We start from the raw sequence: 13,018 nt of genomic DNA on the forward strand, positions 1-13,018 counted from the left end.
TTCTGAGAGTGATTTTTAATTGATTCGCGCGTCGTTAATAATACAACGTTATTAATGTCAACGACACATCCCCTTCGTTAAAATTATCATATTAATAATATATATATATGTATATATATGTATATATATATATATATACAGTCAGACTCCTTCCCACGTTATTGGGCCACTAGCTACATATAAGCCCTATTATTATTAATCACTAATAATCGATTATAACGATAAGAAACAGTATCGCAATAAGAGCGTAATACAATAAATTATTGAGATTTTTAATTAAATTTAAATTTTTTTTTTAATTTTTTCCCGCTACGATAAGTTGCGTATGTTCGCGTTTCCAATCACTTTCGTCTTCGGCTTGTAGCAATTTCTTTTCTATGTTTAGCCGCCTAGATAACTTTTAGTGTCTTGATGCGTATGATTGATTACAACTAAAACAACACAGAACTACGCACAAACGCAACTAGTCGTTATTGTACACGTGCGTAGATGTATACACACATTTACGTAAATGTATGTGTGTGCATACATATATATGTATATTTATATATAATTATGTATATAATATATCTATACGATAGGCAATGATACGTAAAATATAGTTGAATATAAATTGAAATTTCAAATTCGTTAGAAGGAAAATCTCTTCATTGAATAGAAAAGGGGAAAATGTCGTACGCGTTTTACATACTTCCATCATATTTTTCTGTCTTTCTTCTTCTATTCTTTTACTCCAAAAAAATGTAACGAGTTTGAATGCCATTATTAATTTCTAATTTTCATGAAATTCGCTGTAGACACTGACTACGTTTTGACTGAACAAGAAATCTATTTTGACAAAATCTTCTCATCCTCTACTTCTTTCTTTTTCTCTTTCTTTCTTTTCTTTTTTGTTAATTCGTCGGGCGTAAAGGTTTCGATGAAAATTCACAGAAAATTTCTCTTTCTTCATATTCGACGAGACATAGATGAAGGACGTGATAAAAACAACCGTTTAAGCCACCCAAGAATATTTTTTTTTTCTGCTCGTTACTTCATTCACAAGAATAATTTTTTAATAATTTTATTTTGTTTTTTCCTAAAAAGGATATCCAGGAGAATCGTCGAGAATCTTTAGAAACCATCAAAATTTCTTTTCAAAGATGTTCAATTTCAAAATTTTCTACAATAAATTATCTGAATTTTCTTCCGCTCTTTCCACATATCTACTAATAAAAAAAATTAATTACACAATTAATGTGTGTTACTCAAAGGAAAAAAGAAAAAAATAAAAGGAACGTGATAACCACGACGATACTCCGAGGTATCTTTTTGTTCTTACAAATAAATATATATATGTGTATATATATATATATATATATATATATATATATATATATATATATATATATATTTATATATAATGTAAAAAGCTGTTTGTTAAGATTATGCTGAAATTTTAGAATGAAACATGAAAAAAATCCTAACAATAAAAATATAACGATATTAATACAGCGTTCAACTGTTGGAACAGGCGTTACATTGTCCTCAAAACTTTTCTTCTGACAACGAGAGATGTATAGGAATTACTTTTCCTGTTATATCATATAGTACATAATGACAATAAACATAATAAAATAATATTAATAGTAAAATAGACGTGTAAAAATTCAAAAAATTTTACAATCCCGAAGTGACGTGGAAACAAGGGGAACATAAGTTCTCAAATGTCAAGAATAGAAGAAAAAAAAAACACGCAGTTATAATTTTCGACTTTATATGAAGTTATTTAATACATAGCAAATCATGTTATTTGTTTCTTTCTTTTCTTCCTTTTAATTAATGTAATTGTGGTTCTTGTATTAAACGTGCTTGGAGTCTTGCTTCGTTCTGAGATTATACGCTTATGAATTCGTGTAAAATTTGAAAAATAACTAGCTTATCAGTCATCGAGATGTGCACATTAATATATGCAATGTTCATTATTTCTCACTTAATATCTGCATTTTACGGTTTTTTTTTTTTTGGATATGCACATATTTATTCAGTTTAGATAAGTATACACCATCACTTTTATTTGAAATATATCACGTGCAAAGGATTCTTTTGATTAACCACGCATTCCACAAAAGGCTAAACTTTTTCCTTCTCAGGCATTTCACGTTAAGGCAATTAGTATACTTTTCATTTTTTTTTTTTTTTTTTTTTTTTTACAACGTTGCTTTACTATTTTATATATTTTATTTCCAATTCAGACATCACAGGGAAATGTGAGAAATTATTAGAAGTATTCGAAAAACAGGTGCATGAAGCAGATATATATATATATTTAAAAAAAGATATTGATTTATAATTGAAACTGAAAGATCCAGGAAAATAAAAAGAACAAAATGTATGGTCTTTTCAATACCTTTGGTTATTTTGTAACGTTATAAGTAATTCGATCTCAAATTTATCACTGAGAATGCCAGAACACGCGAGAGCACAAGACAAAAGAATGAAATCACACGCTACATATTTTATATAACTTTTTACAAGTTTATATGTATATATGTATATGTATAATTTTACTTCCTTTTCATCCACATCTTGCAGATACACCCACAATTAATTAACATAAGATATCAGAAAATAATACAAGGGGAAATTAATTACAATATGAAATATACATAAATTGATTAACAAGAAAATCTTGGCAAAAATTAAAGAAAGAGAAATAGGATTTAAAAACAATTGAAAAATAACTGTTGCTCGTTTATAAGAGCATCTTCAAATTCTACTTTTAGTAGAATTTTCACAAGTTTTGAATGCATTCGCGTGCGTCATACGCATGTACTATATGCATTGTTTTAGATACTTTTTGTGTAAAACAAACAATAACTATGTTGTAAACTTCAATTCAAATTCGAAGAAATGTAATACAAACATTCCTAATTTTTTCTTCAATACATTGTATAATTCTTACATATTTCAAATCAATAAAGCTTCTATTATCGAGAAAAAAAAAACAAAACACACATACAAATATTATCTCATTTCACATTGTAAAATGGAGTGATTACAGAAATGTGTACAGAAATGAATGATTTAAAAAAAAAGGATTTTTTCAAGGGAAAATATTTTTAAAATATGCTGACGCAACGTATGCAAAATTCGAAACGGGAACAAAAATTAAGTTTCTAACAAATAAGTTAAGTAAATTACGATTAATTTTGATAAAAAAAAAATAATTTAGATTTGTTTGATTAGCATGTAGCATCCAGTTTAATCCCTCCATTTTAAAATACTAAATTCTGAGCAATAAACAATAACGTATTAAGGGATGGTCCGCTAATTTAATATCCAGAATCATTGGTTCTGATTTAACTTTCTGAAGTGATTCAAATTTTACATAATTGTCTATTTAAAATTTATGTTTTTCTAACAAAACGTTAATACACATGCGCTTCTATAATTTTTTTTATAAAACATGTAGATTAAAAGTTACTAGTGTTCGCTTTAAAATATTTGTCTGATGATTAAGATTTTTCAAATGTAAACGGACCAGCCTAGATAGATTTATAAACCTTTTCCCATAAAACATATTTGTATTTTAGATATACATAACATTAGACTAATTTAAAAAAAAAATATATATATATCAAACATACGACGACCAAAAAAATTTAACCAGTTTGAATTAAACACAATTAAACTGGTGCGTATGACGGGCAGTACGTCTTATGAATTGTTAAAGTTTCTACATCTCCGAGATTTTACATGTTAAACAAAACTGAGTATTTTATCAATCTAATTCTGTTCTAACAAACCCATATAACCACCAAACAAAAAAACACTAATGTAATTATATTGTTATTATTTTTACCTGCCCGTCTCTATCCTCGATCAAGTTATTATAAATGGATATAATATCGATGTAGAACGTGGCAAGACTCGCTGAGGAGTGTGTACTAGGAGTGTATATGACTGCAAGAAGTGAGTTATTTACATTATTTGCATGTGTCGGCGAATCAGCCCTTGCCCTTGTTCCATGTCACATAACGACAAAAGATGGCGAGATTAGAGTTTTGAAAAGTGATAAGATAGGGAGGGTGAGGAGGAGGGCATTTGAATAATTATTAATATATAATATTATAATAATAACAATAATGATGAGGTGTTCTAAACAGTGCTAGGACTAGTGCTAGAGGGTCCTGTGAAGAATCAGGGTGGGTGGGTACGGGCTAAGGAAGGGTTAGTGTGGAGGCGGTGGTTCCGTAGATTGGTTTCTGCCATCTACAGCCCTAACTGGCTTCCTACGTGAAGGACCTGTTACACCAACTGGACCGACCCCACCTCTAAGGTACGCTGGTGCTGGGGTTACTATCGGTTCTCTGATAGTTCTACTATATGGTAATGACAGTGGTTCCTGCAATACCTGTATAACGAAATTACAGATACTAAATTATATTCGTTACAATTCTCTAATAAAAAAGTTAAAATTTCTCAAATTTCAAAGTTAAATTTTTCATATACTTACCAGTGACTCAGGTAATACGCTGTGCATCAGTGTTTGAACCATAGGTGTATTTTGTAACGCGAGGTTATTAGAATTTGGGGGCAATCCTTGACTCTGAAGACCCGTCCCCACACTCCCAGCAGTAGTAGTTTGAACAGTATGTGATTGTTGCGTAGATGTTTGCGTTACATGTTTATTCATTGTTTGATCCCTTTTTGCCTCTTGAGTTACATTTAATTTCTTCGTAGAAACTGTGGAAGAGTTAGCATTTGGTGTTTCGGGACTGCTTGTAGCAGTAGTTGCACTTGATACTGGTGTTTGCGTTACAGATTGTTCCTGTGTTAACTCCGGCAATGTTTTAGAAAGTGTTCCAAGAATAAGTTCGCACGTAAAGAGACTTCTATTTGCACTTTCACGTTCAATATTTTGCAATTGTGAGTCGGAGAGAGAACTGGTAATACATCTATAAAACGAGAAGTGCACACGTGTTATTAATTATAAATATAACACTCTAAAAAAATATATATATAAACACAAGGTTACTGTCCTTTGAAAAACTATATTCGTTTCAAGGAACCATCTTAAAATATAACTTTTGGCATCCTACGCACTGATCATGACATGCAGTTTTGCATGTTTTAAACAAAAGACTGTATGCGTGCATGTGTGTGTCACGCAAAAATGTATTTATAAAAATACTTAAAAATCAGCACATAAGAAATGTCAATATCTTAATCATATTTTAGATACGTTAGATAGAACACTTTTAGATAGGTTATTATATGAACAAATACTAATACATAACACATACTTTGGCAATAAAAACATATAGTTCTGTGAACTAGTAGATGATACGCCGGACGGGTTCGCCACATTAGTTGTATTATTATTACTAATCGTACTATTTGCTACCACACTGGTCATAGTAGTAGAATGACCACTTCCACTAATAATTCCTCCACAACTTGCAGAGCCAAGAACCTGAGTCTGTCTCCTAGGTAATCGTTCCAATTGTTGTCTAGCAGCCTGAAAAGATACTTCTATTGTATCATGTATTTATAATTCAATAACATTTATATTTATATCTATATTTAAAAAGTACAAATTCTAATCCACTTTTATTTATTATAATTTCAGATCTTCCGAGTTAGAAATTTTTTGTATCATTATTAAATTATACATACTCTAACTTGTTGTCGCTCCAGCTGTAGCTGCATTTGCAATTGTTGTAATTGCGATGGTGCTGATGAACTCTGACCAGTTCCTCCACCACTTCTACGAACACCGGATAATTGAGAAAGTAACTCTGTAATTGGATCTATACCTTCTCGACTACTCGGACTCAATCCTCCAGACGAACTGAAATGCATATTGGACCTGCAGGTCCAATGACACGCCAATGAACATTATCTAAGATGAAATGATGATGAACTGAAGCTGAAATCCTGTTTAGCGTTCTTTTTAGCCACTTTGAAAATAAAATCTTTGTGCATCTTTTGTGCATAATATGCTATCAAAACTATTATACTGTATTTCAATAAAGAAATAATGATAATGATTGATAAACAATAATGTTAATGTTATAGAACAAATGAAAAATGATGCTTAACAAAATACATGCAATCAAACATATTCCAAAATTGATATATCAATGCAATTCGTGATAATCAATATTAATAGAATTTTTAAAAAATAAATTAATAGATAGATTAATAAATTAGTACTTAAACACAAATCATATTTACTTTTAGTAAAAAATAGTTTCTAAGCTTTCATGAATATAATACTTACAATATTATAATGAATATTATAAAATTTTTTTACAATTATTTAATCTAAAGCAGATATTAAATATACATACCTGCGAGGCCGTGATCCACCAACAACTCTAGTAGCATGTGTTATCCGTCTACCAGTATATCGACTTGAAGTTGGTTCATCTAGAAAAGAGATCAAATCTCTTGGCCCGCTACGATGCTCCAAACTTAAATGACCCGCAAAATCATCAGTCACATTATTAGGATCTCCTCCTGGGACAGATGCACATACTGGGCAAACCTATAACAAAATTTGCAATTTACAAATCTTTATCTGATACAAAAGATAATGTATGATAAATACTTATATATATTATAGTATACATACAACTTCAAAAGAAGTGTCTGAATGATCTGCAGCAACATGTTCTTGTAGTGTAGCCTCAGTGAAACCCATTCTTGTACAGTAAGGACAAGTTAAAGATTGTGGTTGTTCTACACTTACTGCTTCTCCACCATAATATAATTCTAGAAAATATTAAATTAAAAAATTAATTTCTATAGTTATTATATTATATTCAAAACAATAATTTTCCATAGAATTTAATAATTAACTTACCAAACTCAGATCTAGTAAGTATACACTGCATAGGATGATCACTGTGGTGACGTGTTGTACTGGCACCTCCGTCATAACAGTTGGCACACAAATCATAATCGTAGCATACGAGGCACTTATATCTACGACCCCGAAAATTCCCCTTTAAGCAGGCGTCACAACTTACCCCTAAAATAAATAATTATTATATATACATATATAAGTAGTATTTTCAAAATTAGATTTATTATTAGTATCAAATACATAACATGTGAAGAAAAAAACATTCATACAAGGAACTTTAAAGAAAAAATACAATTTATATATATATTTGATATCTACATATACATATAATAACCTTGTACTACATCTATTAAAGATGTAGATTACTTAAATCTGTTTCAAATATATATAGTTTTTAAAGTAAAAAAACCTAATTTAAGTAACTAAATAATTTATTAAATTCAATACTGAAGCCGTACATAACCATAAATAAATAAAATAATAAAATTATATTGAAATAATGCTATATACACATGATTCATATATAATTTTTTTATAATTATGTGCATTTTTAAATCTGCTTTTGCTATGTAAAAAATATTCTTTATGAATATAATAAAAAATACATCTTTTTTTTATTTAATGCATTTTCCTATTTATCTCTTATTATTAAATATTACAAATCATACATACATACATACATACATACATACATACATACATACATACATACATACATACATACATACACACACATATACATACATAATTTAAAAGATACAATAAACTAAATGTAATTTCTCTTTTATTTTAATGATATAAAAATTAAGATATATATATGTATTAATAGTCGACAATAACATTTTCAAGCTTTGAAATACAATATTTCTAGTTTCAATTATGTAACATGCGTTAAGTAAATAAGAAAGAGTATATGTGCTAAATTTATTTACGTACTGAACAATGACCACTTTTTACTTTATAATAAAATGACAATTCAACTTAAAAACTGAGTGCAATTATATTGTGTGATGTTAATATAATACTAGATATGATACTAGAATACAATAAACAATTCATTATTTAAAAATACAAATACAAAAGATAGGAAAAGTGAGAAAAATGACTAATTTAAAGATATAGGATAAGAGAAACATGTTTCAATATGTTTTACAGATTTAACATTGCAAGAAAGAGAAGGGAATTGAACAAGAAAAGCAATTTCAAAGAAATTATTTGGCAGAGTGCATCTTGAGATACGAATAGGAAATGTTCCTCCTGCGTTTTGTTCATTTCACATAATTAAAATGGGAAAAGATGATGACATTGCAAAAAGATTTAGTACAATCATCAAAGAGCATTATAAACCCAAAGAAATTGGAGTAAATTTTTTATAAGTGCTGCCATCTGGCCTCTGACATTAGACCCTTTGATACAGAGCTTACAAGAAATATCTCAGGAAAAATCTCACGCATTCTCGATTTCGTAATCTCGACGATGAGTCTACACAAATTTTTTATGCATACTCCCAAATACCCCATGATTGAAAAATTTTGCCATCAACATAAACCAAATTTCGCATGTGAAGTGAAGGCTGACTTGCTAGTCAGAAACAGCGCACACGTACGTACCGTCATGTCGATTCATTTTCCGTTTAAAATCTCATATACGCCGATAGCGCGAAGTCTCGCGATCGAACAGTTTACGAAATACGATTACTGCTCGCCACTGCGTTAGCTCTTCACGTCGCTCAATGCGGCAGATACAATGGGGAAAACATTAATCGTCAAACAAAAAATTTTTCGTTAGAATTTCCAGCGTAAAACCTAACCCAACTAGGCTACCGTGACGTCACACTAGACCTACGCTCCCGGAGAACGTTGCGGGCAGGGTCTCTGTCACTGCAACGTTGCCACATTTCTAACAAACACACGAGGGAAATTCAAATATCGCAAACTGGATCACTTTATTTTTTACAAAGCAGATCAATTTCATTTGATTATTTCTTCAATAAACTCTCTTGTGAACATAACATGGCAAAATAAAAAGCATATATGCAAAAAGTGAATTGATTAAATATATTATATTTGAGAATTCTCCTATTCTTTACAGAATGTTATTGGTATCGACTAGAGCGTATATACGATAATTTATATAGCCTTATATCAAATTATAAATTATTTCAATTCACTTCATAACAATTGTTATGTGCAAACTAAAGATTTGCGCCTGTACTCTATTTAAAGTTATTTAAAATACTTCGGAGCAAGATCAATTACTCAGTTGACAATCTATTTTTATAGTTTGTGCCGAAAACTGGCAATCTAGCACTCCTTTTACGAACTTTCCCGAAAGATTCTCGTACAACTTCGTACTCTTCCGTATATAATCGCAATCCCCGAAACATACATATTTCGTGAAGTTGTTTCTTTTATTGAACAATGGATACAATAGTTGGACGCGTTTTTGTATATGGTGGCAAAGGTGCTTTAGGTTCGACTTGTGTCTCAAAATTCAAGTCGAGAAACTGGGTAAGTAATAATAATAACAATAAATATCTGTGATATGTAAAAAGATTTAAATGTCAACTTTGCTACCAATGAAATTGGCTAGTCTCATAAAATTTTTAATTTTTTATTGGTGTTTTTTAAAAGTAATACGTATGCAAATGTTATTAATTAGATTCATTTGATAAAAGACAAACTACTGATCATTTATTCATTGGTAATATATTCAGTCTGAGCGTTTATTAAAAATTAACTGTAAACAACTGTTAGGCAAAAACTTATGAATGACGAAATCTCATCTTTCTCTTCGCATTCACGTTTAAAACATATATCAATATATTCTATAAGTATAAATTATTTTATATATCTTTATTCAGAAGATACAAATTTATACATACAATGATTTTATAAAATATCCGACTAGTTTACACATTCAAACGGCAAAGTAATTTTTCGCGCATTGTTTTGAATATTAAGAAATTTAGTAAAGAACGAAATATATTATGAAATCCAAATATTTTGAAATAAATTTCGTATAAATGTAATAATATACTTTCCCTATAAAAGAAATAGTTTCAAAAAGGATACAGAATTACAAATCTAATTCTATTTAAGAATCTTAAGTATGCAGGAAAAATACATCAAGGTCGTAGTTAATGAATCAGAACCTTTCATGTACAGAACCTTACAAATATATATGTATATGTTTGTTAAATAAACTTAAGAAAATTACATTTTGTTAATTTTGTAATATTAATATGTTTGTAATTGCACATATATATATATAATTTCTAAACAAATTATATTTTCTGAAATGATTATATTGTAATTATATTGTAATTTATATAAAATTCTATAAATTTTATAATCACAGTGGGTTGGATGTATTGATATGAAGGTAAATGACCAAGCTGATGCAAATGTGATTGTAAAAGCAGATAGCAACTGGCAAGAACAGGTAATTTTTTAAGTTATTATATCTAATTAAATAAGAACATATGTTTATGTGATTAATTTTATTTATTGGGAATTTACTTAGGAAGCTGATATATTGCAACAAGTTACAAATATCTTAAAAGGAAATAAAATAGATGCAATTATTTGTGTTGCTGGTGGATGGGCTGGTGGAAATGCAAGTAGTAAGGAATTTGTAAAGAACAGTGATCTTATGTGGAAGCAAAGTGTATGGAGTTCAACTATTGCTGCTAGTATTGCTGCTCAACACTTGAAAGAAGGAGGATTTTTATCATTAACTGGTGCTAAAGCAGCTTTAGCAGAAACACCAGGAATGATAGGATATGGAATGGCTAAAGCTGCTGTTCATCAACTTACTAAATCTTTAGCAGCTAAAGACAGTGGTCTTCCAAAAGATTCTTTAGTTGCTTCTATTTTGCCTATTACTTTAGACACACCTATGAATAGAAAATGGATGCCAAAAGCTGATACATCCAAATGGACTCCACTTGAATTTGTTGCAGAGTAAATAAAACCTTTCTTTCCTCTTATTTTATATTTTTATATTTGTTTCCTTACTAATAGTATCTTATCTTACAGTCTCTTCTGGAAATGGTCACAAAATCAAGAACGTCCAGTTAATGGGAGTCTCTTACAATTGATTACTGAAAACAACAAAACAGAATTAATTGCAGCTTGAAAATAAAAAAACTATATTTGTTAAACCAGAAACATTTAGATGCTTCCATGACAATATATATACATATATATCCACTATAAAAACTGTATCCAATGGTGCCCCTCAATCATTAATATTATTTCATATTAATGCATTTGAGAAAGAAATGTGAAGATATATTTGTATATATGTAAGAATATTTGTTTCTGTATCTTTAAATACAAAAGTTATGTTCATTCCAACAATATTAAAACAATAAAATTGTAATATATTTTATAATGTTTTTAATATTTATTTTTATACAAATGTAATATATTTTATATCTCAAAATTTATAATTGTGTTACACTTCACATATTAAAAATAAATATAAAAATATAAAAAACTATTATTTTTATTAGTAAGCTAATATTAAAAATTGGAAAAAATAAAATATAATATATGGCATCATTGTAGTTTTTATTAAAATATATCTATTACATATAATTAAATTTTTATTGTTCGAAATTATAATATAACATTATTATTATTATGAAACAGGTATGTATTAAACATTACTAATTTTATTTAAATATATTTGTCATTTAAAAAATTTATTAATTCTATTGTAATATAAGAGTAGCTATATATTTTACAAAATTCTACTTCAATTGCCCGGATAGCTCAGTCGGTAGAGCATCAGACTTTTAATCTGAGGGTCCAGGGTTCGAGTCCCTGTTCGGGCGATAATTTTTTTTCTATTTAAAAAATTCTACTTTACAAAAAATTTTAAGAAAATACATTAAAAAATATAATGTATATTGTCTATTTAAAAATAATTAATACTTAATTTTGCATATATTAGTAACTAAAAAATTTAATTTGTGCATATACTACTAAATAAAAAATTTGACATTGAAAACATAAAATTACAATTTAGTGTATCATAAATTATTTTATTTAATATATACATATACAATATATCTATTGAAAATCTGAAGGAGAGTTAACATAATAGAAAATTTTCAAATGGTAATTTAATATTAACTTAAAAAAATACACATGTATACTACTAAAAACAATATTTTTTATTTTGGTGGTGTGAACAAGTCATTCAATATTTTCATTTCAGCTGAAACAAGAAAATGAAAATTATAATTCAATAGTATTATTACATCATTAAAGTGATCGGTTTATCTATAGTTAAATTTATCTCTTCTTACCTTCCTGAAGCCTCTTTTTCTCTGCTGCTATTTTTGCATCTCTAATAGGTTTTTCTTTAAGATCTTGTTCACGCAATGCATTTTCTCTTTTACTAAGCCTCCTTTGATGGTAAATCCCATAAACCACCCCAGTTAACAGAAGACTCCATCGACAAAACTACACAAGATTCAATAATAAACCACACAAGATTCAATAATAATTTTGTAAAGTATTTTTTAGTTTATATACATATATATTCAGATTACAAATATATTCATATTTAATTCATAATATTATTTCATTTATTTGACAAAATACATGTAATTAATATTTATTTCACATTTAGAAAATTTGAAAAATGAGGTACTAATTCAGTTTAATTTTAATTTTCACGTTGTAGTAAAATAAATGAAATACAGCTGTTTCTATGTTTTTTAATAATTTCAAAAAGAAAATGAAAGAACATTTCTTTAAACTTCATGAAAATTATGTAATATAATCATTTTAAAGGCATCTGTTCTGAAGTGCAATTTTTGATGACAAAAGAAAATCTTAATAACGCATTTGTCAAATAAATAATACTTTGCAATATAATATATTCAAATGTAAATCTTTCCTAAAAATCCACTGTAGCAAAATATACTCACTTTAATAAAAGGAGACACCTGCACTGGTCGAGGTGCTGCTTGGGCAGACATTTTGTTAGTATGCTGTTAACTTCGAACTAAAATCACTGAACGAACGTGTAAAATATTCCCGCGCATTTTTGAATGTGAATACGAAATTTACCATTATTCCAAGGGATAATGTAATATTATTAAAAGTATGATATAAATTTCAAAAAATTTTGTGGCCTATTTTG

The 13,018-nt window shown here is 28.4% G+C and overlaps 3 protein-coding genes and 1 non-coding gene across 6 annotated transcripts; 2 read left to right on the top strand and 2 right to left on the bottom strand.

Annotated features, from left to right (window-relative positions):
• Positions 1-1,997: 1,997 nt before the first annotated feature.
• On the bottom strand, positions 1,998-8,862 carry LOC122533097 (E3 ubiquitin-protein ligase KCMF1-like). Of its 3 annotated transcripts, none has more exons than XM_043662483.1 (8): positions 8,467-8,862; positions 6,854-7,021; positions 6,623-6,762; positions 6,339-6,535; positions 5,662-5,836; positions 5,289-5,503; positions 4,499-4,940; positions 1,998-4,396 (listed from the first exon to the last, which is right to left on the bottom strand). In XM_043662483.1, the coding sequence occupies exons 1-8, from the start codon at positions 8,480-8,482 to the stop codon at positions 4,214-4,216; spliced, it is 1,536 nt and encodes a 511-aa protein (XP_043518418.1). In that variant the 5' UTR covers positions 8,483-8,862; the 3' UTR covers positions 1,998-4,213. The 3 variants fall into 3 exon arrangements, with proteins under 3 accessions (XP_043518418.1, XP_043518419.1, XP_043518417.1); XM_043662484.1 differs by having other exon boundaries at positions 5,662-5,752; positions 8,467-8,861; XM_043662482.1 differs by having other exon boundaries at positions 5,662-5,854; positions 8,467-8,860.
• Positions 8,863-9,181: 319 nt separating this feature from the next.
• On the top strand, positions 9,182-11,050 carry LOC122533103 (dihydropteridine reductase). The gene is made up of 4 exons (XM_043662496.1): positions 9,182-9,366; positions 10,217-10,300; positions 10,382-10,821; positions 10,897-11,050. Exons 1-4 carry the CDS (start codon positions 9,277-9,279, stop codon positions 10,994-10,996), a joined length of 714 nt encoding a protein of 237 aa, XP_043518431.1. The 5' UTR covers positions 9,182-9,276; the 3' UTR covers positions 10,997-11,050.
• A 576-nt stretch (positions 11,051-11,626) lies between these two features.
• Positions 11,627-11,699, top strand: Trnak-uuu. Its single transcript has one exon. It is a non-coding gene; the product is annotated as a tRNA-Lys (tRNA).
• Positions 11,700-11,895: 196 nt separating this feature from the next.
• LOC122533090 (ATP synthase subunit e, mitochondrial) lies at positions 11,896-12,952 on the bottom strand. Its single transcript, XM_043662468.1, has 3 exons — positions 12,804-12,952; positions 12,177-12,333; positions 11,896-12,085 (listed from the first exon to the last, which is right to left on the bottom strand). Exons 1-3 carry the CDS (start codon positions 12,852-12,854, stop codon positions 12,042-12,044), a joined length of 252 nt encoding a protein of 83 aa, XP_043518403.1. The 5' UTR covers positions 12,855-12,952; the 3' UTR covers positions 11,896-12,041.
• Positions 12,953-13,018: the final 66 nt, after the last annotated feature.

Source organism: Frieseomelitta varia, unplaced genomic scaffold (assembly GCF_011392965.1).
Source record: "Frieseomelitta varia isolate USP_RPSP 00005682 unplaced genomic scaffold, Fvar_1.2 scaffold_493, whole genome shotgun sequence".
Lineage (NCBI taxonomy): Eukaryota > Metazoa > Arthropoda > Insecta > Hymenoptera > Apidae > Frieseomelitta > Frieseomelitta varia.

Bases quoted from the DNA above. Each gene is read 5' to 3' on its own strand.
- LOC122533103 (XM_043662496.1), top strand. From the start codon at position 9,277: ATGGATACAATAGTTGGACGCGTTTTTGTATATGGTGGCAAAGGTGCT. The intron at 9,367-10,216 runs GTAAGTAATAAT...TTATAATCACAG, and splicing joins AATTCAAGTCGAGAAACTGG to TGGGTTGGATGTATTGATAT. The intron at 10,822-10,896 runs GTAAATAAAACC...CTTATCTTACAG, and splicing joins CCACTTGAATTTGTTGCAGA to TCTCTTCTGGAAATGGTCAC.
- LOC122533097 (XM_043662482.1), bottom strand. The intron at 6,763-6,853 runs GTAAGTTAATTA...AATATTTTCTAG, and splicing joins ACTTACTAGATCTGAGTTTG to AATTATATTATGGTGGAGAA. The intron at 5,855-6,338 runs GTATGTATATTT...TTGGACCTGCAG, and splicing joins GGTGGATCACGGCCTCGCAG to GTCCAATATGCATTTCAGTT.
- LOC122533090 (XM_043662468.1), bottom strand. From the start codon at position 12,854: ATGTCTGCCCAAGCAGCACCTCGACCAGTGCAGGTGTCTCCTTTTATT. The intron at 12,334-12,803 runs GTGAGTATATTT...AATCTTGTGTAG, and splicing joins AGGTGTCTCCTTTTATTAAA to TTTTGTCGATGGAGTCTTCT. The intron at 12,086-12,176 runs GTAAGAAGAGAT...TTCTTGTTTCAG, and splicing joins GAAAAAGAGGCTTCAGGAAG to CTGAAATGAAAATATTGAAT.